Source organism: Alosa pseudoharengus, unplaced genomic scaffold (assembly GCF_046254945.1).
Source record: "Alosa pseudoharengus isolate Yale_2024_CS ecotype anadromous, Long Island Sound unplaced genomic scaffold, YU_APseudo_1.1 YU_APseudo_1.1_scf_11, whole genome shotgun sequence".
NCBI classification, from domain to species: domain Eukaryota; kingdom Metazoa; phylum Chordata; class Actinopteri; order Clupeiformes; family Clupeidae; genus Alosa; species Alosa pseudoharengus.
The window spans coordinates 4,034,071-4,054,012 of record NW_027468576.1 but is presented as its reverse complement, the minus strand read 5'-3'; the positions used below and the strand labels follow the sequence as shown (position 1 = coordinate 4,054,012).

The window sequence follows — 19,942 nt, the reverse complement described above, 5'->3', positions numbered from 1 at the left end:
ATAGAGGCCAACTGGAATCAACATGAATAGACACAAAATGAATACAAAATAAAAGTTGAACTCCCTGGACTGACATTAGCATGCATATGCATCTTTTCTGATTTGTTGACAGTTCCATTTCATTCAATTGTGCCTTGTGTGATCCAATTGTGTGATTTGAATTATTGTATTCAGTTTGAGAGAGTGCTCTGAGAGACCGTTATTTACTTCAGTAGTGCATCCATCAAACCTAAATAAACAACAAACTTCACCAAGAATACCAAAGAAAAAAAAACGTAAACCCTGCGTGTCTGTATACACTAGGGTTGGGCACCAAAACCCGGTTCTAGTATGGCACCGGCGCCGACGCAAAGGGTAGTAACGACATCAAATAACAACATGGATTTTGGTGCCTCATTTCGATGCCACTTAAATCTCTGGTGTGATTTTTTTTTAATACGAGGCATCACTGCATGTCATGTGCTGTCATAAAAACACATCCAGATACAGTTAGTTAACAAACGCTAGATGTATAAGCTTAAAGCAGAGGGGTGCACCACATAGGCTAGTGTACAGTGTTTGACAGCTCGCATGAGCCCATACCAAGTAGCCTACTTTAAAGCAATATCACAAGCTCTTGTCAAAATCTATGACAAGAGCTATGAAACAACATCAACAGCATACTTTACACAATAACCTTGCTAATGCACTAATTGACATCTATTTGAAATGTTATCAGTAAACTGAAAACTCACTGTGTGTTTCGAACAACATTTACATGACATTAATCTTTCATGTGCATGAGGCCCATATAGCATCACAATGAATATAAAGATAATGCTAAAAGTTTACTTGCAAAAACATTAATATGTAGCTTACAAACATACCTCTGCATTGATATCCCCAGAGCCCATCTACGGAGAGCCTGGCCACTCCCTATTAAGTTCCATTGTACCGAATTTTGGTTGCAGTTCCACCAGAGTTCCACTGGGGGCGATCACCATAAGTGCAATATGAATGGGAGTCTATGGAGCTAGACGGCTAAATTTGTCTCTTTCACCTGACTGTCGTTGAGAAATCTCAGATTTGATTGTAGTTTTTACAAGTTCAACATGGGTTATAGGTCGAAAGTTGAATGAACGAGTACTTATGTCCTTTCGATTTCTTACAGGTTGGGTCGTTGACGTTGTTGCCCATAACACGCTAGCATTGTGCTATATTATATATATATATATATATTTTGAGGGGTACAGCTCCATAGACCTCCATCCATTCTGCACTCGTGGACGAGCGCCCTCACATGGAACCAGAGAAGGAACTGCAACCAGTTCAGAAACCGGAAGTTTTCCGAGAGTGGAAGTTCTCCCCTTATTAGACATTCTCTGATATCCCTGAGCTGTCAAAGAGACTACGGAACCATCTTCGTATGTTATCACTAATTAAGCTGCTCTGACAGGGGGTAGCCTATGTTAGCGCATAATTGCTGTTAAAATGTGTACTAGCGCTGGGAATCGAGACACCGACATACTGTATAGGCTAACATGTTTAAAACTATTGCCTGTTATGGGAGAAGACATCAAATTTCTTGAAGCATTTGGGAACACACTGAATGAACTTGAAAGCAGTGAGTCCCTTGACGTTGGATTAGGTTACTTGCAAATGCCGTTCTCCATGACCTGCCAATTCCATGGCAAGCCGTTTTAACATACCTTATGGCAAGCTGCCTACAGTACACTGGATAAACTTGAAAGCAGAGCTTACCATTGTGTGTGCATCCATGGCAAGCTGTTTTAACATTTAAATGTATTATGCGTGGAAGCAATGAGATATTGATAGTAAATTGAATATAACTGTTTTACTCTGCCGCACCCACATAACAAATGAACATGAAAACAGTCACATATAAACCAACAATTGTAAACTATTACTATAACCACAAACCCTTTGCTACTATACAATAAAGTAGCCTGGTCAAATCAGTTCCTATCGCTGGTGACTTTATAGTTCTTCAAAGCCCTATTTTTACTACCCCTGCTGTCTGTACCACGTCCATTACGGACACTATCATCACTATTACCACTGGCACCTCTAGCTATGTTGGGCAGAGGGTCGAAATAAGCAGGGTATGCTTAGTGGACACTGTTTTAATCAGTCATGTTGTTTGTCACAATTTTGCAACTTTGGCGGTTAGAGGGTTAACACACAGGTTTGATAGTGAATGTCATGTATCATGGAAGTGTGAAATTTGCTGTTGACTCATGTAGTCATGCATTCTTTTGTTTTAAAAGGTAGTCTGAGACTGGATTTTGAACAAGATTAAACATGTTTTGTAGTGCTTTGGTCTTTCGTGATGTGTCATTTGTATGTTTTTGATGATTCTACTATTAACTCTGAAGTGGCATTTAGGTCTCTAGCAATTCAATGAGGTTAAGGTGAGAAAAGTGCATAATTTTTGTTAAGTAAATGGTAAATGGTTGTGTAAGCAGTGATAATTTCTCTCTTGCTCTGCTTGTGACATAGGATTGTGGATGTGGGTGGACAGAAGTCGGAGCGACGTAAGTGGATCCATTGCTTTGAGAATGTGACGTCCCTCATATTTTTGGCCTCCCTCAGCGAGTATGACCAGCGGTTGGAGGAAAATGATATAGATGTGAGAATCATTTTTATTTTCATATTCCTATGGCTCTTTTTTAATGTCACAGTAACCCTGCCATGTATTGTGGCTATTAGGTAAGGCTAATCTGAGCTGATTTAATTTGCCGTATTAGTTATCCACCTCTTTGTTTTATACACCATTAACAAGCATTAAAGGAATTATCCGGAGTAAAATGCACTTTAGATCGATTTACGGATGATTGGGGGTACATACGTTGAGTTGACATCAAAATCATGTCATTCGGATGTGTTTTGAGAAAGTTTGATGGTACCGTTTTCAGTCACAACTCGTAGCCTGGAAGTCAGCGGGGCATTTCAATTGCGCCGCTACAAAACGATATTTATATACCTCTTCTACAGTTCAAAACAACATAACACTTACGTGGTAGTGAGTAGAGGGTCCTTAAAGCCAAACCGAAGTATCCCAAGGTCTTTATGTGGTCGAATAGAGAGTCCAGAATGAATTTCATCAAGCCAGTACCTTTCCGGAAAGTTTGCCATATTTGCCGCCACCTTCAGGGGAAAGTCCGTAGGAGTCTTATTGCTGAGTGTGTTGTAACACGCTCTGGAAATTCAAAATTTCGTCGCAGTCTTTTTTAAAAAAAAAAAAAACATAGTCCAGTATTTCTTTCGAAATTGAAATGAAGTTGTATGTTTGGACTATTTTTTTTTTTTTTAAACGGCGACGAAATTGTGAATTTCCAGAGCGTGTTACAACACACTCAGCAATAAGACTCCTACAGCAAAGATGGCAACATTTCCGGAAAGGTACTGGCTTGATGAAATTCATTCTGGACTCTCTATTCGACCACATAAAGGCCTCGGGATACTTCGGTTTGGCTTTACTGACCCTCTACTCACTACCACGTAAGTGTTATGTTGTTTGGAACTGTAGAAGAGGTATAAAAATAGCGTTTTGTAGCTGCACAATTGAAATGCCCTGCTGACTTCCAGGCTACGAGTTGTGACTGAAAATGGTACCATCAAACTTTCTCAAAACACATCCGAATGACATGATTTTGATGTCAACTCAACGTATGTACCCCCAATCATCCGTAAATCGATCTAAAGTGCATTTTACTCCGGATAATTCCTTTAACAAGCTGCTTGTTAACTAGAAACAAATATGCTTGTAAGGAACTTTAAAAGGCTGCTTATTAACACTTACAAGCTGCTTATTAACACTTACAAGCTGCATGTTAACTGTTAGTTAATGTTATTAAAGGATAACAACAGTTAACTAACTGTTAGTAATGAATTGTTAACTGCTTATTATGCACTGTTAATACCTAATAAGCACATGTTATTCTAAAGCGTTACCCATTAATTTACCTAGCTGAACTGGTTAAACTTATTTAGCAAATGTAGTGACAGCCTACCAACTACATTTTCAGATACTTTTTTGAAAATTATAATAGAAATAACTTGTAGAAATAAAATGTCCTGTCAAACATGTTTTATATATTCTATGTGCTGTATAAATATATTATGTATACAGCAGTTAGGTCTGGTCAAACTATTGTTTATTTCTGATTGGACTAGAGACATACCATAACTGGCTATATCTCAGGACATCCCCACTCTGACTCACCGCTAGTGATCACTTCACACACTTTGAATTGTCTGACCTGAACATTCCATTCATTCAAAAAGATAGAGCACCAATTTCATAACGTCATTGAGTGAGAAAATGGAGTGAATGAGCAGGGCCATGAAGAGACCTTTGGAGGAATAGGGGCTCAAACTGAAAAAAGGGCACATGGAACAAGCAACAATGAGAGTCTTTGACATAGGCTCCGTCCTCGGTCCAGGGGCCTCATGTACAAAGACTTGCATAGAATTCCTACTAAAACATTGTGTACGCGAAAACCTGGAAAGTAGAGCATGCACAAACAAATTCAGATGTATGAAACTGTGCGTACGCAGGAATCTGCACAACTTTTCTTTGTACATCCCAATTAACATGAAATTAAGCGCACATGCACGAGCATTACACTCCACCCTCTCTCCTCCCTCAACCACTAATTTTAATATGCTAACGAGAAGGCCACTCGTGAGTGCAGACCTCCGCAAAGACAAAATGGCCTATCCAGCAATATTAATAAGAAGGAAAACTAATTTGTGGATCTATCCGTACTCGAACCTAAATGTAATAATTGAAATCAATTTTAAAAAAAAGTTTATTTCCACGAATGCGAGGTAGAAGTGCTCTTATCCGACGAAATGGCAAGAAACTTACGTCTTTATCATCTGTAATTAATCTGTAACAAAAAAACTGTAGTGGCAAAGCGTGGCAGTGGCTACTAGGGTCAGAGACAGTGGCTGATTCATTGGTCAGTCTGCAAGTAGGTGTCAGGGTTCGCATAACGGGGTTTCACTAGTTTGCCCGTCGATATGATTGCAGCGTGTGACGTATGGATAAGGAGTAGGGCTGTAACGATACACCAACCTCACGATTCGGTTTGTATCACGATTTTTGACCGACGGTTCGATACGAATCTCGATTTTTCTTTTTTTTTTTTGGGGGGGGGGGTTATTTTATTAAATAACATTTTAATAGCCTCCCTTCGAACACCAGAGGATTACAATATTTTTCTGAATGACTGATATTTATGACAGCACACTTTATGCAGATTAGCCTATAGCCTAGGCCTGCTGTTTTTTATTACAACTCTACCTCTTTAATTCAGCTGTCTGGTTGAAGCCTGGAAATATTGTAAACAAAGTAGCATAGTTGGCTAGCTTAGCCTATCATAGTCTACTGATTGGACTGTTCAGTTTTCCCATGTGTGTTTAAGTTTCAAGGTAATACTTGTTCTCCTTGGGACAGGCCCTTTTGGGAAACGTTGGTATTGAGATGATCAGTCAACTTCAATGCAAGAGTTTTAAACAAATATGTGCAGCATGCTAATGATGCTAAGCGGATTTAATAATAATTTAGCTAGTCGTCTTCTATGCGTCCTTGCTTTCACGATTGTGAATGTTTTGGAGAGGGAGGGAGAGTGAGAGGAAGGGAGCGCGAGAGAGAGCGGGGCAAGGAGAGGGGGTTTACTTCTATACTGTTTGGTAAAGTTGCACACATAGTCTACAATGAAAGCAAGGAGAGGTATGAAATTATTATTTATTTATTTGTTTGTTTTTGGACAACGTAGGCTACCGATAAGTAAAGCGGGAGATGTGGGTTGCTTTTGCGGCCGCGAAAGATGCAAAGCACTGCGTGAAACACTAGAAAGGTGTGTCGCGATTCTGCCTTTTCACACAGTATCGTTGATAAATGTCGCGATTTCGGTTTTGAATCTTATATCATTACAGCCTTAATAAGGAGGTCAGCTTAAATATCCTGGCGGCGGTAGACAGGTGAGTTAATTGCTGTCAATGATCCCTAAGGGCTCCTCCCGAACTTTGTTTAGAAAACATCATTTCACTAGTTCGCCCGTTGATATGATTGTTATGCTGAGCGTATAAACTATGCACTTGTTTGGCATGGTAGCTGGCCGTGGTCCTGGAATGCCTGAAGCGGAGATCGTGATAGAGCGATGGCCACTTGCACCCCAAAAGCAGAAGCAGAAAAGAAATCACCCGTGTGGAAGTATTTTGTCGTTCATTCACGTCAATTAACACTAACTTAGCCTACTCAAGCAAAAGATGATCTAGGCCTAGTTACAGCCCAAAATTACTTTAAGGCTTAAAATGCACATTGATAAGTACATATTCCATGAACACTAACCTTGGGTCTCTTCGGAGTGTGCTGAAACCAGGTGTTACGGTCTCGTAGACGCTAGGTACACAGGAAAGGGTTTAACTACACTAGTCTAGGGGCTATCAAACCGTCCTAGCATCCGGAGACCCTAACTTAATGCGTGTGATTTAACGTGGAGGTATAAATGTAAGATGCTAAGGGTGTGTGTGTGTGTATATATCCCAGGGGAGAGAAGGCTTACCTCCAGATCAGCACAAGCCTGGCACCAGTGCCAGTCAGCACAAGCGATTGATTGTACGTTCAGGAAGGTGGATGGTAAGATCCTTCAGTTCCCTGTAGGATTCAAGAGACCACGTCCGATGGACACGACGCTGGTTTGGAACTCGCGCCACACGATGCGGGCAGTCGCAAAGAACCACGAGAGTTCCCTCTCCACCCAACTTATAATGACATGCCCTAAACACGCAGCCAGCTCCCCCTGGGGTATGGGATGTGAACTAGGAATTATGTAGTGTCTCAGTGCAGCTCCTAACCTTGAGTTCTGCACTAGCCTACTGTAACACCAGGGGGTCAGGATTTGAAGGGTTAGCTTCAGCCACTTAGCATGACATTTGGGCGCCGACATTTTTGAAAACATTACATGGTTGCAACTTCCGGCACCAGTTTTTACATGCTGATTAGTAGATGACAGCTCATGCACGAGTTTAGTGTTGGGCACGAGCGTCCTCGCACATAATTGGATGTTACTCCCCAAGCCTTGTCTCGTCGTTTCAGCCAGAGCCAGTGGCTTGCTTTCTCCGCTTCCTCAGAGAGCTCTTTGGTGGATCTGCTCAGTGTGGCTCCACGTAGTCCCAGGTCCTTGAGCAGGCGTGATGTAGATCTGCCCACAAAGCCTCTGGCTCCCACCTCACCTCCACCAGGTACAGCCTCGCACTCCATCCACTTTCTCTGCACTCCGTGACTAGGTCTGCATACTCTGCCTTCTCTCTCTCATATGCGGCTTCCAGTCCCTCCTCCCATGGCACTGTCAGCTTGATCAGAATTGCTGACCTCACCGCTGCAGACCACAGCACCACGTCTGGTCTTAATTAGAGGGTGACAATTTTTCGGGACTCCCGCGGGTCACGGGATTCCCGCGGGTTTTCCGCAGTACGGGAGTAAATTTCACTGTTGGTAACGTGATTGGGACGGGACAGGAAATAATAAACGGGAGCTGGCGGGAAGCCAGAGATTAACTTAAAAAAATGACGCTGCAATGCAGTGAGTGCGCCCAAAGACGTGAGGCATTTCGTTTTAGAAAAGAGAACCAATTACAACCCACAATACGTTTGTTGTTGATGTTGGCGATTCTCGTTGAGTTTAATGTGTCATGCAATGTTGGGGCATGGCACCTCGACGATCGTATTCCTCAATATATTTATCGCATAACCCTGGCGGAACACAAAAAATAGTTTTGTTTACCCATATATGCTTCGCTGGTTTAACGTGATGAGAACGGTGCAAACTTAACTGATGGGTTAGCCTACTGCAGATCTACAATTCTGACTATGAAATGATTTAAGCATAGCCTACAGCAAAGTCCTGTAAAATATGTAATTTTAATGTAGCCCAAAATTTAAAGAAAAGTTATACAAGGCTTTCTGCCCTACCAAAATGTATGGTCACCGCACGCTACTGGGTAACAGTCGGATAACTTTAGACATCAACATAGGGAGCGGGAAGGGATTCGGGAGTCTTTCTCTCGGGATTTTGCGGGACAGAATTTTTTTGGGGGGGCTGTCACGTGATCGGATATGACGGGAGTATTTGTGCGGGCTCGGGATGGGACGGGAGTGAAAATTGATTCCCGTGTCACCCTCTAGTCTTAATGTGGTGCTGCATATCTCCTGTGGGAACTGGAGCTGCCTTCCCATTATTAATTAAATAAACTGAACTATAAATATAGTGCAAGGCAGTTCAGTGCAATTGCAATATATTAATAACTATATTGTAATTGTAAGGTTGAAATATACATAAGGTAGATGAGCAAAACAGTGGTGACTGACTTTGTTCAGTGTAAAGGTGGGGGATATTTCTGAGCGTTCAAAAGAGTGACTGCTTGGGAAAAGAAGCTGTCTTTGTGTTGGCTGGTTTTGGTGAACAGTGCCCTGTATCGCCCACCAGAGGGAAGGAGGTTGAACAGTTTGTGACCAGGATATGAGGGGTCTAGTATCCTGAATATCCAAGATATTTAGGCTTCTCCTAAAGTCTACTGTCATCTCCATGGTCTTCTTGGGGTTTAACTCCAGGTGGTTTTGACTGCACCATTGGACCAGCTGTTTCACCTCCTGCTTGTAAGCAGACTCGTCACCGTCCTGGATCAAACCAATTACGGTGGTGTCATCTGCAAACTTCAGGAGTTTTACAAACGGGTTCCTTGAGGTGCAGTCATTAGTGTAGAGGGAGAAGACACGCCCCTGTGGGGCGCCAGTGCTGATGGATCGGGTTTTGGATGCTGCTGCCTGTCAATCAGGAAGCTGATGATCCACTGACAGCTGGTGGCAGGCACTGAGAACTGGGTGAGATTCTGATGTAGGAATGATCAGGAATGATGCCGAGGCCCCAAGTCCACAAACAGGATCCAGGCATACAGTACGTTCCATATTGACGGCATCATCTGCCGACCTGTTTGCCCTTTAGGCAAACTGCAGGGAGTCCAGCAGGGATCCTGTTATGTCCTTCAGGTGGCTTAACATCAATCTTTCAAAGGATTTCATGACCACAGGCATCAGGGCGACGGGCCTGTAGTCATTTAGTCCTGTGATTGAGGGTTTTTTGGGGACTGGGATGATGGTGGAGCATTTGAAGCAGCAGGGCACTTCACACAGCTCCAGGGACTGGTTTAGGATCTGCGTGAAGATTGGCGCCAGCTGTTCAGCACAGACTCGCAGACAGAAGTGGGACACACCATCACCATCCTTCTTGATCTTATGCTTCTGAAAGAGCCAGCACATTCTCACAGATTGTTAGCGCAGGTGGGGGGAGGGGGTTGGGTGTTGAGGGAAAACCGCGTGAGGGGTGTGATAATGGATGCTTTTCAAACCTGCAGTAAAAGTCATTCAGGTCGGCCCCAGCAGTGGCGCGACTGGCTGGGGCACCTGCACCGTACGTCGGCGACCTGGGTTCGATTCCCGCCCCGTGGTCCTTTACGGATCCCACCCCGACTCTCTCTCCCACTCACTTTCTGTCAATCTCCACTATCCTATCTGATTAAAGGCATAAAAAGCCCAAAAAATATACTTAAAAAAAAAAAAGTCATTCAGGTCATCAGCCAGTCTGGGATTTTCTGGGGGGATGGTCTCTAATCCGTGATCGGTTGCAGGCCTTTCCAAACTGATGCAGGGTCATTGGGTGAGAGGCTATTTTTTAGTTTCTCACTGTAGCTTATTTTGGCTACCCTGATCTCCTTTGTCAGCTTGTTCCAGGCCTGCTTATATAAGGCCCCGGTCCCCACTAGTGTAGGCCTCTTCTTTGGCTTGATGCAGCTTACTAAGATTAGGAGTGAACCAAGGTTTGCTGTTGTTGTGCAGAACATCTTGGTTTGTACGCAGATGTCCTCGCAAAAAACTGATGTAAGATGTGTCAGTGAGTTCATTGAGGTCTGTAGCTGTAGCTTCAAAAAACGCTCCAGTTGGTGCAGTCAAAGCAAGCCTGCAACTCTTTGATTCCCTTGTCCATTTCTTTACCGTCTTTGCCACAGGTTTAGACATTTTAGTTTCTGCCTGTAGGTTGGGATGAGATGAAGCAGACAGTGGTCGGAGAGTGCTAGAGTTGCCTGGGAAATGGCGCAATAGGCATCCTTTAAAACTGTGTAACAGTGGTCCATTGTGTTTTTGTCCCTGGTGTGAATCTTGATATGTCTGTATATAGGGAGTTCCTGATTGAGTTTGGCACTGTTAAAAATCCCCAACAATAATGGCGAGACAGTCCGGGTGTTTTTTCTCTATGTCTGTTATGTTGTCGGCTAGCTGTTGTAGCATTTAATAGACTTAATAGGGTTCTGGCTGGCTGCAGCTTCAAATGTAGAATAATCAGAAAAAGTAGTCTACAAGATAGGATGAGTTAACTAAAGGCTCTCTTATACAGGTATGTTTTCAGGTCTTTTTAAAGATATTCACTGAACTACACCTTTCTATCAGGTTTTGCTAAAATTGTACCATTGTAATTGTTGACAGACGCACCACAGTAGCCTATAGTGCAGTAAATGAAAGCTCTTGATAGCGCATACCACTAACATATATAAAAACAATGTTTATGGAATACAACTAGACAGGTACTTCTGATTGGTATTGCTGTTTACTGTTAATCTGTGATGATCTGAGCACCAGTCAGCTACAAAATGAAGAGGAAACACTGCAGAAGAAAGTTAATGTTTTTACAATAAACTAAGCTACATCAACACGTTGCAGCAGCCATTTTTGATGTTTACTGAGTGTAATCTTAGGTAATGTCATATATGAAAACTAGTATTGCCAGGCAATATTACAATGAAGGGTAGTATTGCCGTGGCAATACTGGTGACGGGGGCCATGAGTGGAAAGTTGTCTGACAGACGCATCTAAATCAGACCAGACGCTATCAATGGTTACAACAATGGTATAATCAGATAGTACAGTGTTTATATCTCGCTAGATTTTGACAAATCTAAGTAAAACAATGTCAAACAAGTTATATTTCATCACAATCAGCAGCCGTTGCGAGTGTCATCTGCCATCTTGACATTGTGTATACCATATTTGACATGAATCTGATGAATCTAGTACGTCAAAAGTACTTCAAAAAAGTATGTCAAGTACGTCAAAATTGATCATGTGTCATAACGCACAAAATCCGAAAATATCTCACTTCCTGTTGGGTGAGGCTAATGCAATGTACATATATAAGTTCTTCGACTAGGGGAGTTACACACACCTACCAAATTGTGTCCATGCAGGTGAAACTATATGCCAACCACGAGACTCAAAAACATAAGGGGGCCAAGCCTTTGTCCGCAAGTGTTTTATATGACACCTGTTGGGCATGGCAAATTTCATAGTTTTTGCTCATGGGAACAGCTTCAAAAAACGTAAAGTACAGCAGAAGGAGACAAACTACTATAATAACTCTTCCAAAAACAATGTGGCTTTGCATCTTGGATTTTTTAATGACTCACCTGACTAAATCGAAGTGATTTGATTGCCTGCTTTTACCAACATTTGAGCAATTTTCCAAAAATATGGATTGATCTAAAGGTTATTCTGTAAATGTTATTTTTGCATTGAACATGACATTTTATTCATCATTGTTTCATTTTAACCAGAACCGCATGGAGGAGAGCATGACCCTGTTTTACACCACCATCCACTCACCCTGGTTCATCAGTGCCTCCATTATACTCTTTCTCAACAAGAAGGACATCCTGGCCGAAAAAATCCAGACTTCTGACCTACAAACATACTTTCCAGGGTTTACAGGTACAGTAACTTTAGAAATATTTGCTTATGATTACATACAAATTAAATTCCAAGTCAGCAGGGTTTTATGTGAACTTAATGAAGAGTTAAGATTTTGATTGGCTGAGTGTAATGGAACCGAGCGGGAGTTACCATTAACCAAAGTGGGTGTTGCCAAGGAAGCAGAGGCAGTAGATGAGGATGGACAATAATTTAATGATGTGGCTTGAATACAAAGACCAAGCAATACGCGTCCATAGGAAAACCTACAGGAGGAGGGCTAGGCAGAAGCCTACTAGGAAGCAAAACCGTAAAAAGAAAAAAGATAACAATAATAATCTTCAAGGATTTCAATGAAGCTCTACAGGTGACTATCTTCAATAGGCTAGTGTCAAAATTCTGCTTTAGCCTCTATTCCCAAAATACAGAGGACCCAAGCCCAACACAGAGTCATAGTACTCATGTTACGCATTACATAAACATCAGACTAGACAGAGGGGAAACATATACGTGGCGGCCTGCACCATTAACATAGACAAGTACACAATAAACAGCTAGGGCTGTCAGCATTAACGTGTTAATCGCACATTAATTAAGGACCAAGGACCAACACGTTCAATTTTTTAAATCGCATCCCGCCTAAGTTTTTTTCATTTCGTCATTTGTTCTGTTATCAACAATCCCCTTTGGCTGCTACTATTTTGACCCTTTTTCTTGTCCTCAAACTGCCACAGACACTTCCTAGCAAAGCTCCGCTCTAAGATCTTTGCTTCCTAATAGGCTTCTGCCTAGCCCTCCTCCTGTAGTCATGAATAAACACCAATGCAGTTCTGAACTCCTGGTCGGCTGACGAAGTGGAGATACATTATTTTCATCGGACAGTGAGGATATATTTAATGTATGCATTGGCATAATTTTTTCCTTCCACCATTGCTAAATATTCTGTCCTCCTTTCTTTTCATTAAACCCTACTTCAGGAAGGAGACGTGATGCTCAGGCAGCCATGGACTACATCTGTGGGATGTATAAGCAGCAGGGCAACAGCCGAGAAGACAAGAAGGAACGCAAAAACATCTATTCCCACTTCACCTGTGCCACAGACACTAACAACATCCGTATGGTGTTCAACGATGTGAAGGACACAGTGCTGATCAAATCATTGGCTGAATATGGGGTCATTTGAGGGCTGGGACTTGAGTGTGAATGTCTATTTCTTTTATTCTAAAACCACTTTCCCTGTTTTCCTGTTTTCATACACTGGATATAGATTTAATTAGACAAAGAATATATATATAATGTCTTTGTCAGTGAGCCAACCAAAATAGTAATTGTGCAAACTGAACTGAGGCAATGGATGTTTTACACAAAACTTCTAATGAATTCATTATTTTGTTTCAGTAGGGAGCCCCTATTTTTTTCTTTCTTTTTTATGTTACTGGTGTGCATAAGAAAGTGTCTGGTAATCACTGGAAAAGTTTCTGGTGAGCACAAAAAACATTTTTTTTAATGTTTTGCCTATGACCTCTTAGGGGCTCTGAGTTTTTGGTGAGCACGAGAAAATTCTGGTGCGCATGTGAAAGAAACTGGAAAACATTTTTTTTTGCACATGCCCCTTCAGGGGCGCTGTAGTTTCAGACAAAACGGCTCAAGTATTTAATTCAGTTTTGCAAAGCTGCACATTTTGAACATTGCATATTATAATTATCAGGAAATCTACCTGCTTTATTGGTCACCAAAAAAAACAAAAAATCAATGCTATTGTCATACAGTTCCTACAGTAAACTGAACCTGTTGTAGTGCCTTCCATTGCACTAGGCTACAATATAATATTTTTTTCCTTGGATTTTTAGAATCAAATAAATATTTGGATAACATTATGTGCTACAAAGGTAACATGAATGTATAGGGCCCTCATTTAAATGACAGTCGAAGTGCAAAGTCAGCCAGTGAGTCAAGTATCTCATGCATGGACTAAAGCTATTGTGTGGAATGTCTTGAGCATTTTTTGCATAGGGCCTTGCTCATGATATTAAAGGGGAACTTGGCAACTATTTCAATGTAATAAACCTGTTTAGAAATCATTTGGATGGTTAAATGACCTGTTCCGGTGAAAATGGTGACTTTCCCCGCTGCGCCTAGCGTCCCCAGACGGAAAACCAACCTTGCAACATTGAGACTACCGTCCCGGAAAGAGAAGTGAGAAACAAGAAACTCGTTTTAAATCGTGTTTCTTACCTTGTAACATCCACATAGTTCTGCCAAACTTATGCTAACCGTTCGCTAGCTTGTAAACAAATCCATGTGCTTTATCGTTACCTTTTCCCACAGTTTGAAATAGCATAATGCACAATTTCTCCAGCAGAGGGGGAAATCCTGCCAAGTTTCCCTTTAAATGAGCAAATATGGTTTGCCTGGTTAAAGTGGAAATGAAGCAGTGAGAACTGTGACCATTTTTTGGTTGCTTTTTCATTTTTGGAGATACATGGATTTTCATTAAACCTGAAATTCAAGTAGTTTCACTGGAAAATGACATGTAGATAACGACTTTTGCCACTAGGGTGCGGCCATGTTTTAAAAATGCAGGCGCTGTCATCAGAATGGTTAGCGTTTGTTTGTGGATGTTTTGGCCATTAGCGGACTTTCACTTTATTTCAATATGCCTACGCAAATTCTGTTGATGTTTGTTTTTGTGTTTGTACAAGAACAAGGGCCGCTGTAATGTAGCCTGTAGGCCTATCAGAGACAGTACTTAATTAGATTTAACTTCAGTCGCAATAATGTGTTAACTTGTGGATTACTGCGACCTGAAAAAATGCAGTTGCATCTGAATTGGTGAATAAACTCGGGGGAGCGAACTTCTAATGTGTGAATAAGAGGTTTCTTTTTGTGATTGAGTAGTATCGATGATTGCATTTGTTTCGCTAAAGTAGTAGTGGAAACTATTTGCACAGACTTGTGAACCTGGTGAGAACCTGTTGTGGGTACGCTAGCCTACGTCTGACTTGTGTAGGCTACTCTGTAGTAGCCTAGGGCCCAGTTCCCCGAAAGCATCTTAAGCCTAAGAGCGTTGTTAAGTCCCTCTTACGAACGTCTTAAGATTTGCCGACTGTTTCCCGAAACCATCGTAGCTTACTGAGGTCACCAACAGTACAGAGGAATTACACTTTAGAATACATAATCCAACTTACGTTCCCATTCTTTATTGTGTTTACCTGTATAAAATAGCATAGCCTACATTTAATGGTCATAATAATGTGATGAAAAGCGGACAAAAATGCAATCAAGTTATGAAACAAGACGTTGCCAGAATAGTTTGCCATTATCTTTGCTAAGTGAAGGCTATATTTTATTAGGCCTATGAGGTAAAAGCAGAGAAAGGAACATGTGGTTTAGTCTGTACTGCATCAAAATCTAAGCCTACACATTTCCTCACTTTCTTACTCAACTTCTTTCTTATCTTCAAACGTGTTCTTAAGTGACACTGCGAAAAATTATTGCATGGTGCAACAATCTAATCTTAAATAATTAGGCTACAATTATTTATGTCTGTGTTTGGTATATAACCTACTTGGGATGCTTACATGCAGATGTCAAAGTGTTTCTATTTTCGTATACATGAATTTTTATGCAACGTCACGAAAACATGCGTGCGCAACCAAGAGGCAGAAAGCACCATAGAACAGCATAGAGCAACGCAAAAGAGCAAACGAATAATATGAGTGTTTGTGCTGAAAACTGCAACAATTCGAAATCACGATGGTTAGAGAATGTTAAATATGTTCAATATCCCTAACGGAATGCATGTCTTCGCCAAAAATGACAAAATACGATGTTATATTAATAATGCAAATGAACGTCAAACTTTGAAATATAATCTGAAATGAGATGTTATTATCATTGAGACAACAGGGGTATACAAAAAAATCCGTTTGTAGCTTACAGCAGCTGACTATTTAGGTTAAGTTTATAACGTTGTGGACGGCCACCAAGCGTCTTCTGCCTCACGGCTGCACGCGCATCTAGTTTTGTTGGTAAACGGGAAACCCGTGTAGGCTAGATCCGAAGTTAAACGGTAGGCCTAGAGCTGTGACGTGCAGTCACCTGACATCACCATTAAATTAGAGGATATTTCAGAACTATTAACGTGGACAGCTCCCCTTTCACGCTAAGAGCAGTGTGTCAACAACATCCTCACATGGCCATCGGACCAAAGACAGATCCCCTGTTGGGTGCCATTCCAACATATCCTTTGTTGTGTCAGTGTGCCAGACATCTATGGACGCAGTGCTCGCCAATACAAACTTGATCAAAAGGACCATGACAAAATTATGCCACTGCTTCCACAATTTCTTGGATAATAGTTAAAGACACTATTCAATTCAATTTTCTATTACATTTTATTTGGAGAGTGACAGCGGCAAGGAAAAACTCTTACACTATGTAACATTCTTGTTATTTAGTTCTTTAAAAGTTTGATGGCGGGTCTCTTTCATGGGGGATAAGGGGTTAATCCGTGACAGTCTCAGTATTTAATTGTTTGCCATCACTGAGCATAATAATAAGTTATTTCCACTATTTTCATGCTTTATCATCACTAAATTCTCCCTGATCTACATTCCAGACTTCTGGAAACAATGTCCAAAATGGTGCATTATGAAGAATAAAATTCATATTATGGAGCTTCATAGTCAAAAATGTTATTTCATTAAAAGAAAGAACAAATATGTATCTTTATCTGGTATAAATCCCATTAGGATCATCAAGTGCCCACATGGTCATTTGGGGGTCCAAATATGGGGTTCCAAGAGTCACCTCTGCCGGAGAGGGTTTTTGGACCCCCATAAAACCCCCGCCAGTGGTACCATACCCTTCAAATTCATTTTGGCAAGAGCAAGGTTCCCACATATAACAAATAATCCTGTTTAGAATAAATATGATCAGTAATTGTGGTGCTAAGGCCACCCAAAAAGTGAAAAATCACACATGCCTTCAACATTTTTTAGGACTTTGGTGACCCACATCTCACCCAAACAGTAAGGAATGTTGATTCTGCCTCCAGAATTGTGTAGTACAGACTACAATGAACTACCACACCAGTTTCCTTCTACCACTATTAGAACAGACGTTATGGGCTTCCAAAAATGGCAAAAGATGAAATGTGAAATTCCAATGTGTCAATTACGGCCGTGGCACCCGAAATTCAAATGGACGCCACGAGCAAACTGTTTGAGATATTGACCTGAAACTTCAGATTCCCTCGTTTGGTAACATAAGGCATATTTTCACTGCTTTTCAGCAGTGGCGCAACAGGCTACAGCGCTCATACTATGTACGGGTCCAAGTGCCCACGGGGACCCAGGTTCGAGTCCTGTCCCGATCCCACCCCATCTCTCTCTCCCACTCCTTCCTGTCTATCTTCACTGTTCTATCCGAATAAAGGCAAAAAAAAGCCCCAAAAAATATAAAAATATGCTTAACTCATGAGTGCTTTTCCTTCCCATGCGTTGAGTGCCAAAAACTTAATATTATGTTTTTAGCTTTTTTATTAAATTACGAGACTAGACACTCTAGCACACCTTATATGTGATTTTGGGAACTCTGTGATGAATGGAAATGAAATATATGACGATCGTGAAACTCACAATCTGGACATTTTATCTGGACATTTTATCATAACTCGCGTTGCCGCTTTGGGTCGAATCAGTGACGCATGCACGTCAGGTCAAATCCAGGACATTTTCGTGGGTCTATCACTAGGTGGCAGTCTCGCCAGGTCTCGTTGATCACTTCCCGGAAGGTTTACACAAGTAAGTAACAGGCACTTCATATTTCATGAAAGACGTTATATCTCCATTTCTAGAAAAAAACAGCGATTTTGATGAAAACTAGCCACTGTTTAGCTTGGGATTTCTCAGGAACAGAGGCGTGTAGAAATACACGGTTTGCACCCACCGAGAGTTTAACGTCTCACCTTTTAATCGAGCTATTGTACGTGTTCATAGCTATAACACAGAATATGCTGTGGCTGTACAAAAATCATCAACAATGGTCTAGATTGCTGGCACTCTAGGACAAAGCTCCCGAAAACAGCTTGGTATTCAATGAGTTAAAAAAAACAAAAAACGGCAGAGCTGGGAGGAGATAATTTAATCTAATTTAAAGCATAATCAAGATTATGAAAGCCATCTGTGTATCGGTGTTGCGTTAATCATTTATGTCGTTTGGCCATCCTTTTCAACTCACATCACTATAAAATCCCATAAAAATCACGGTTCCCAATGCATGGAGCCGTGAGCTGAAGTTGACGGAGTGTGTCTTTCTGTGTGGAGACTGAAGTCATATGAAATGTGTACTCAAATTTACCTTAAATTACCCCTGAAAACATACCAAATCAATGGGGGCAGCCGTGGCCTACTGGTTAGCACTTCGGACCTGTAACCGGAGGGTTGCCGGCAGGGGTGCAGCTACCCATTTTTTGAGGGGTATGCAACAACAAATTGGCGCCCCCCCCCCCCAAAAAAAAAAAACACAAACAACTAGTAAAAGTAAAACAAGTAAAACAAAAGGCCAATAATGTATTACATATTATTATTTTTTAAGAAATTCTGCCGATTTGAACTTGAAGTTAAATGTCGCATTGTAACTTTAAGAGAGTCTAAACGGTTCTCATAACGTCCTTTTGCCAGCTGTTGCTCACAAAGGATAAGGCTGATTCAACTGTAGCCTTTGTTTGCGCCACATTGACAGCACAATATTAAGTTATTACAAAGGAGTCTTCATTGTTAGAAAATGGAATCATGTAATGAGTTGTTGCTAGTGTGACATTTCTGTTTGCAGTTTGCCATTAAAACGGCAGTATGAGCATGGTAGCCACCTAGCTATCTGAATGGAATATAGGCTGTTTCAATCGGCATATGCTTAGCAAACGCTAGTTAGTCTGGTAACATGAATAACATGAACATGAAACGAAGCACAGACGTCACACTTTAAATCCTACCTGTTGCTTTTTACCCAGTGGCGCAAAAAGTGGGTATGCGCTAATGCGACGCATAGGGGCGCAGCACCATGGGGGCGCCAAAACGATGGTAAAATAATAATAATAATAATAATACTTATAATATATTTGTATATTCTCTAAGTAGCTACTGTTGTACGTTTCTAAATCATTTCTGCATTTCCTCAATGTTAAATAACATTTTAGATAACTAACAGGCTAGAGTAGGCGCCCTATCTCATAAGATTCTATCACCAGGCCACCTGCACCCTATCAGTTTCTCAGGCTAACCTTTTAAACTATCCAGCTATTTGACTGTTCAGTCAGTCCAACTATATTAAACCTCATCTACCTAGTTCAGTCATTGCAACTATATTAAACCTCATCTACCTAGCAAATAATTTAACCTTTTACACTATCCACCTATTTAACCGTTCAGTCATTCCAACTATATTAAACCTCATCTACCTAGTTCAGTCATTCCTATATTAAACCTCATCTACCTAGTTCAGTCATTCCAACTATATTAAACCTCATCTACCTAGCAAATAATTTAACCATTTGAATCCTATGGCAGGTGTTCGGGCCACCTGCATCAACTGCCAGTCTCAGGCTTTAAGCATACAAACTGGCCCTATTAAGACTACACATCCTGTTCAACTGCTTCCTCTGCCAAAAACTTTTTCAAAATAAAAGTCCTCACTACAATATTTCACTGTTAAACAATTTACCCTTTAAACTACTGAACTTTTTAACGGTTCAGCCATTGTAACTGTTACTTGTCATCAACTATGACTCCTACCCACTGTAGCTAGTTAGCATGGTTACCATTGTTAGCATGCTAGCATGTTAGCATGCTAGTTAGCATTTTTAGCAAAACTGTTAAAAATGATTAGCTAAGTTAGCTAAGTAACATGGTTAGCATAGTTAGCATGTTAGCATGCTAGTTAACATTTTTAGCAAAACTACTAAAAATGATTAGCTAAGTTAGCTAAGTAACATGGTTACCATAGTTAGCATGCTAACATGTTAGCATGCTAGTTAGCATTTTTAGCAAAACTCTTAAAAATGATTAGCTAAGTTAGCTAAGTAACATGGTTAGCATGCTAGCATACTAGTTAGCATAGTTAGCATAACTACTAA

At 41.0% G+C, this 19,942-nt stretch overlaps 1 protein-coding gene across 2 annotated transcripts in view; it reads left to right on the top strand.

The window, feature by feature from the left end:
- The window catches only part of gna15.1 (guanine nucleotide binding protein (G protein), alpha 15 (Gq class), tandem duplicate 1), a 42,827-nt gene extending 28,166 nt beyond the window's left edge, over positions 1 to 14,661 (top strand). For both annotated transcript variants that reach the window (XM_076277782.1, XM_076277781.1), the window contains exons 6-8: positions 2,500 to 2,629; positions 11,673 to 11,826; positions 12,783 to 14,661. In XM_076277782.1, coding sequence (XP_076133897.1) covers positions 2,500 to 2,629; positions 11,673 to 11,826; positions 12,783 to 12,988 — 490 coding nt within the window. In that variant the 3' untranslated portion in view covers positions 12,989 to 14,661. The remainder of the gene's footprint in view (positions 1 to 2,499; positions 2,630 to 11,672; positions 11,827 to 12,782) is intronic.
- The last annotated feature ends 5,281 nt before the right edge of the window (positions 14,662 to 19,942 follow it).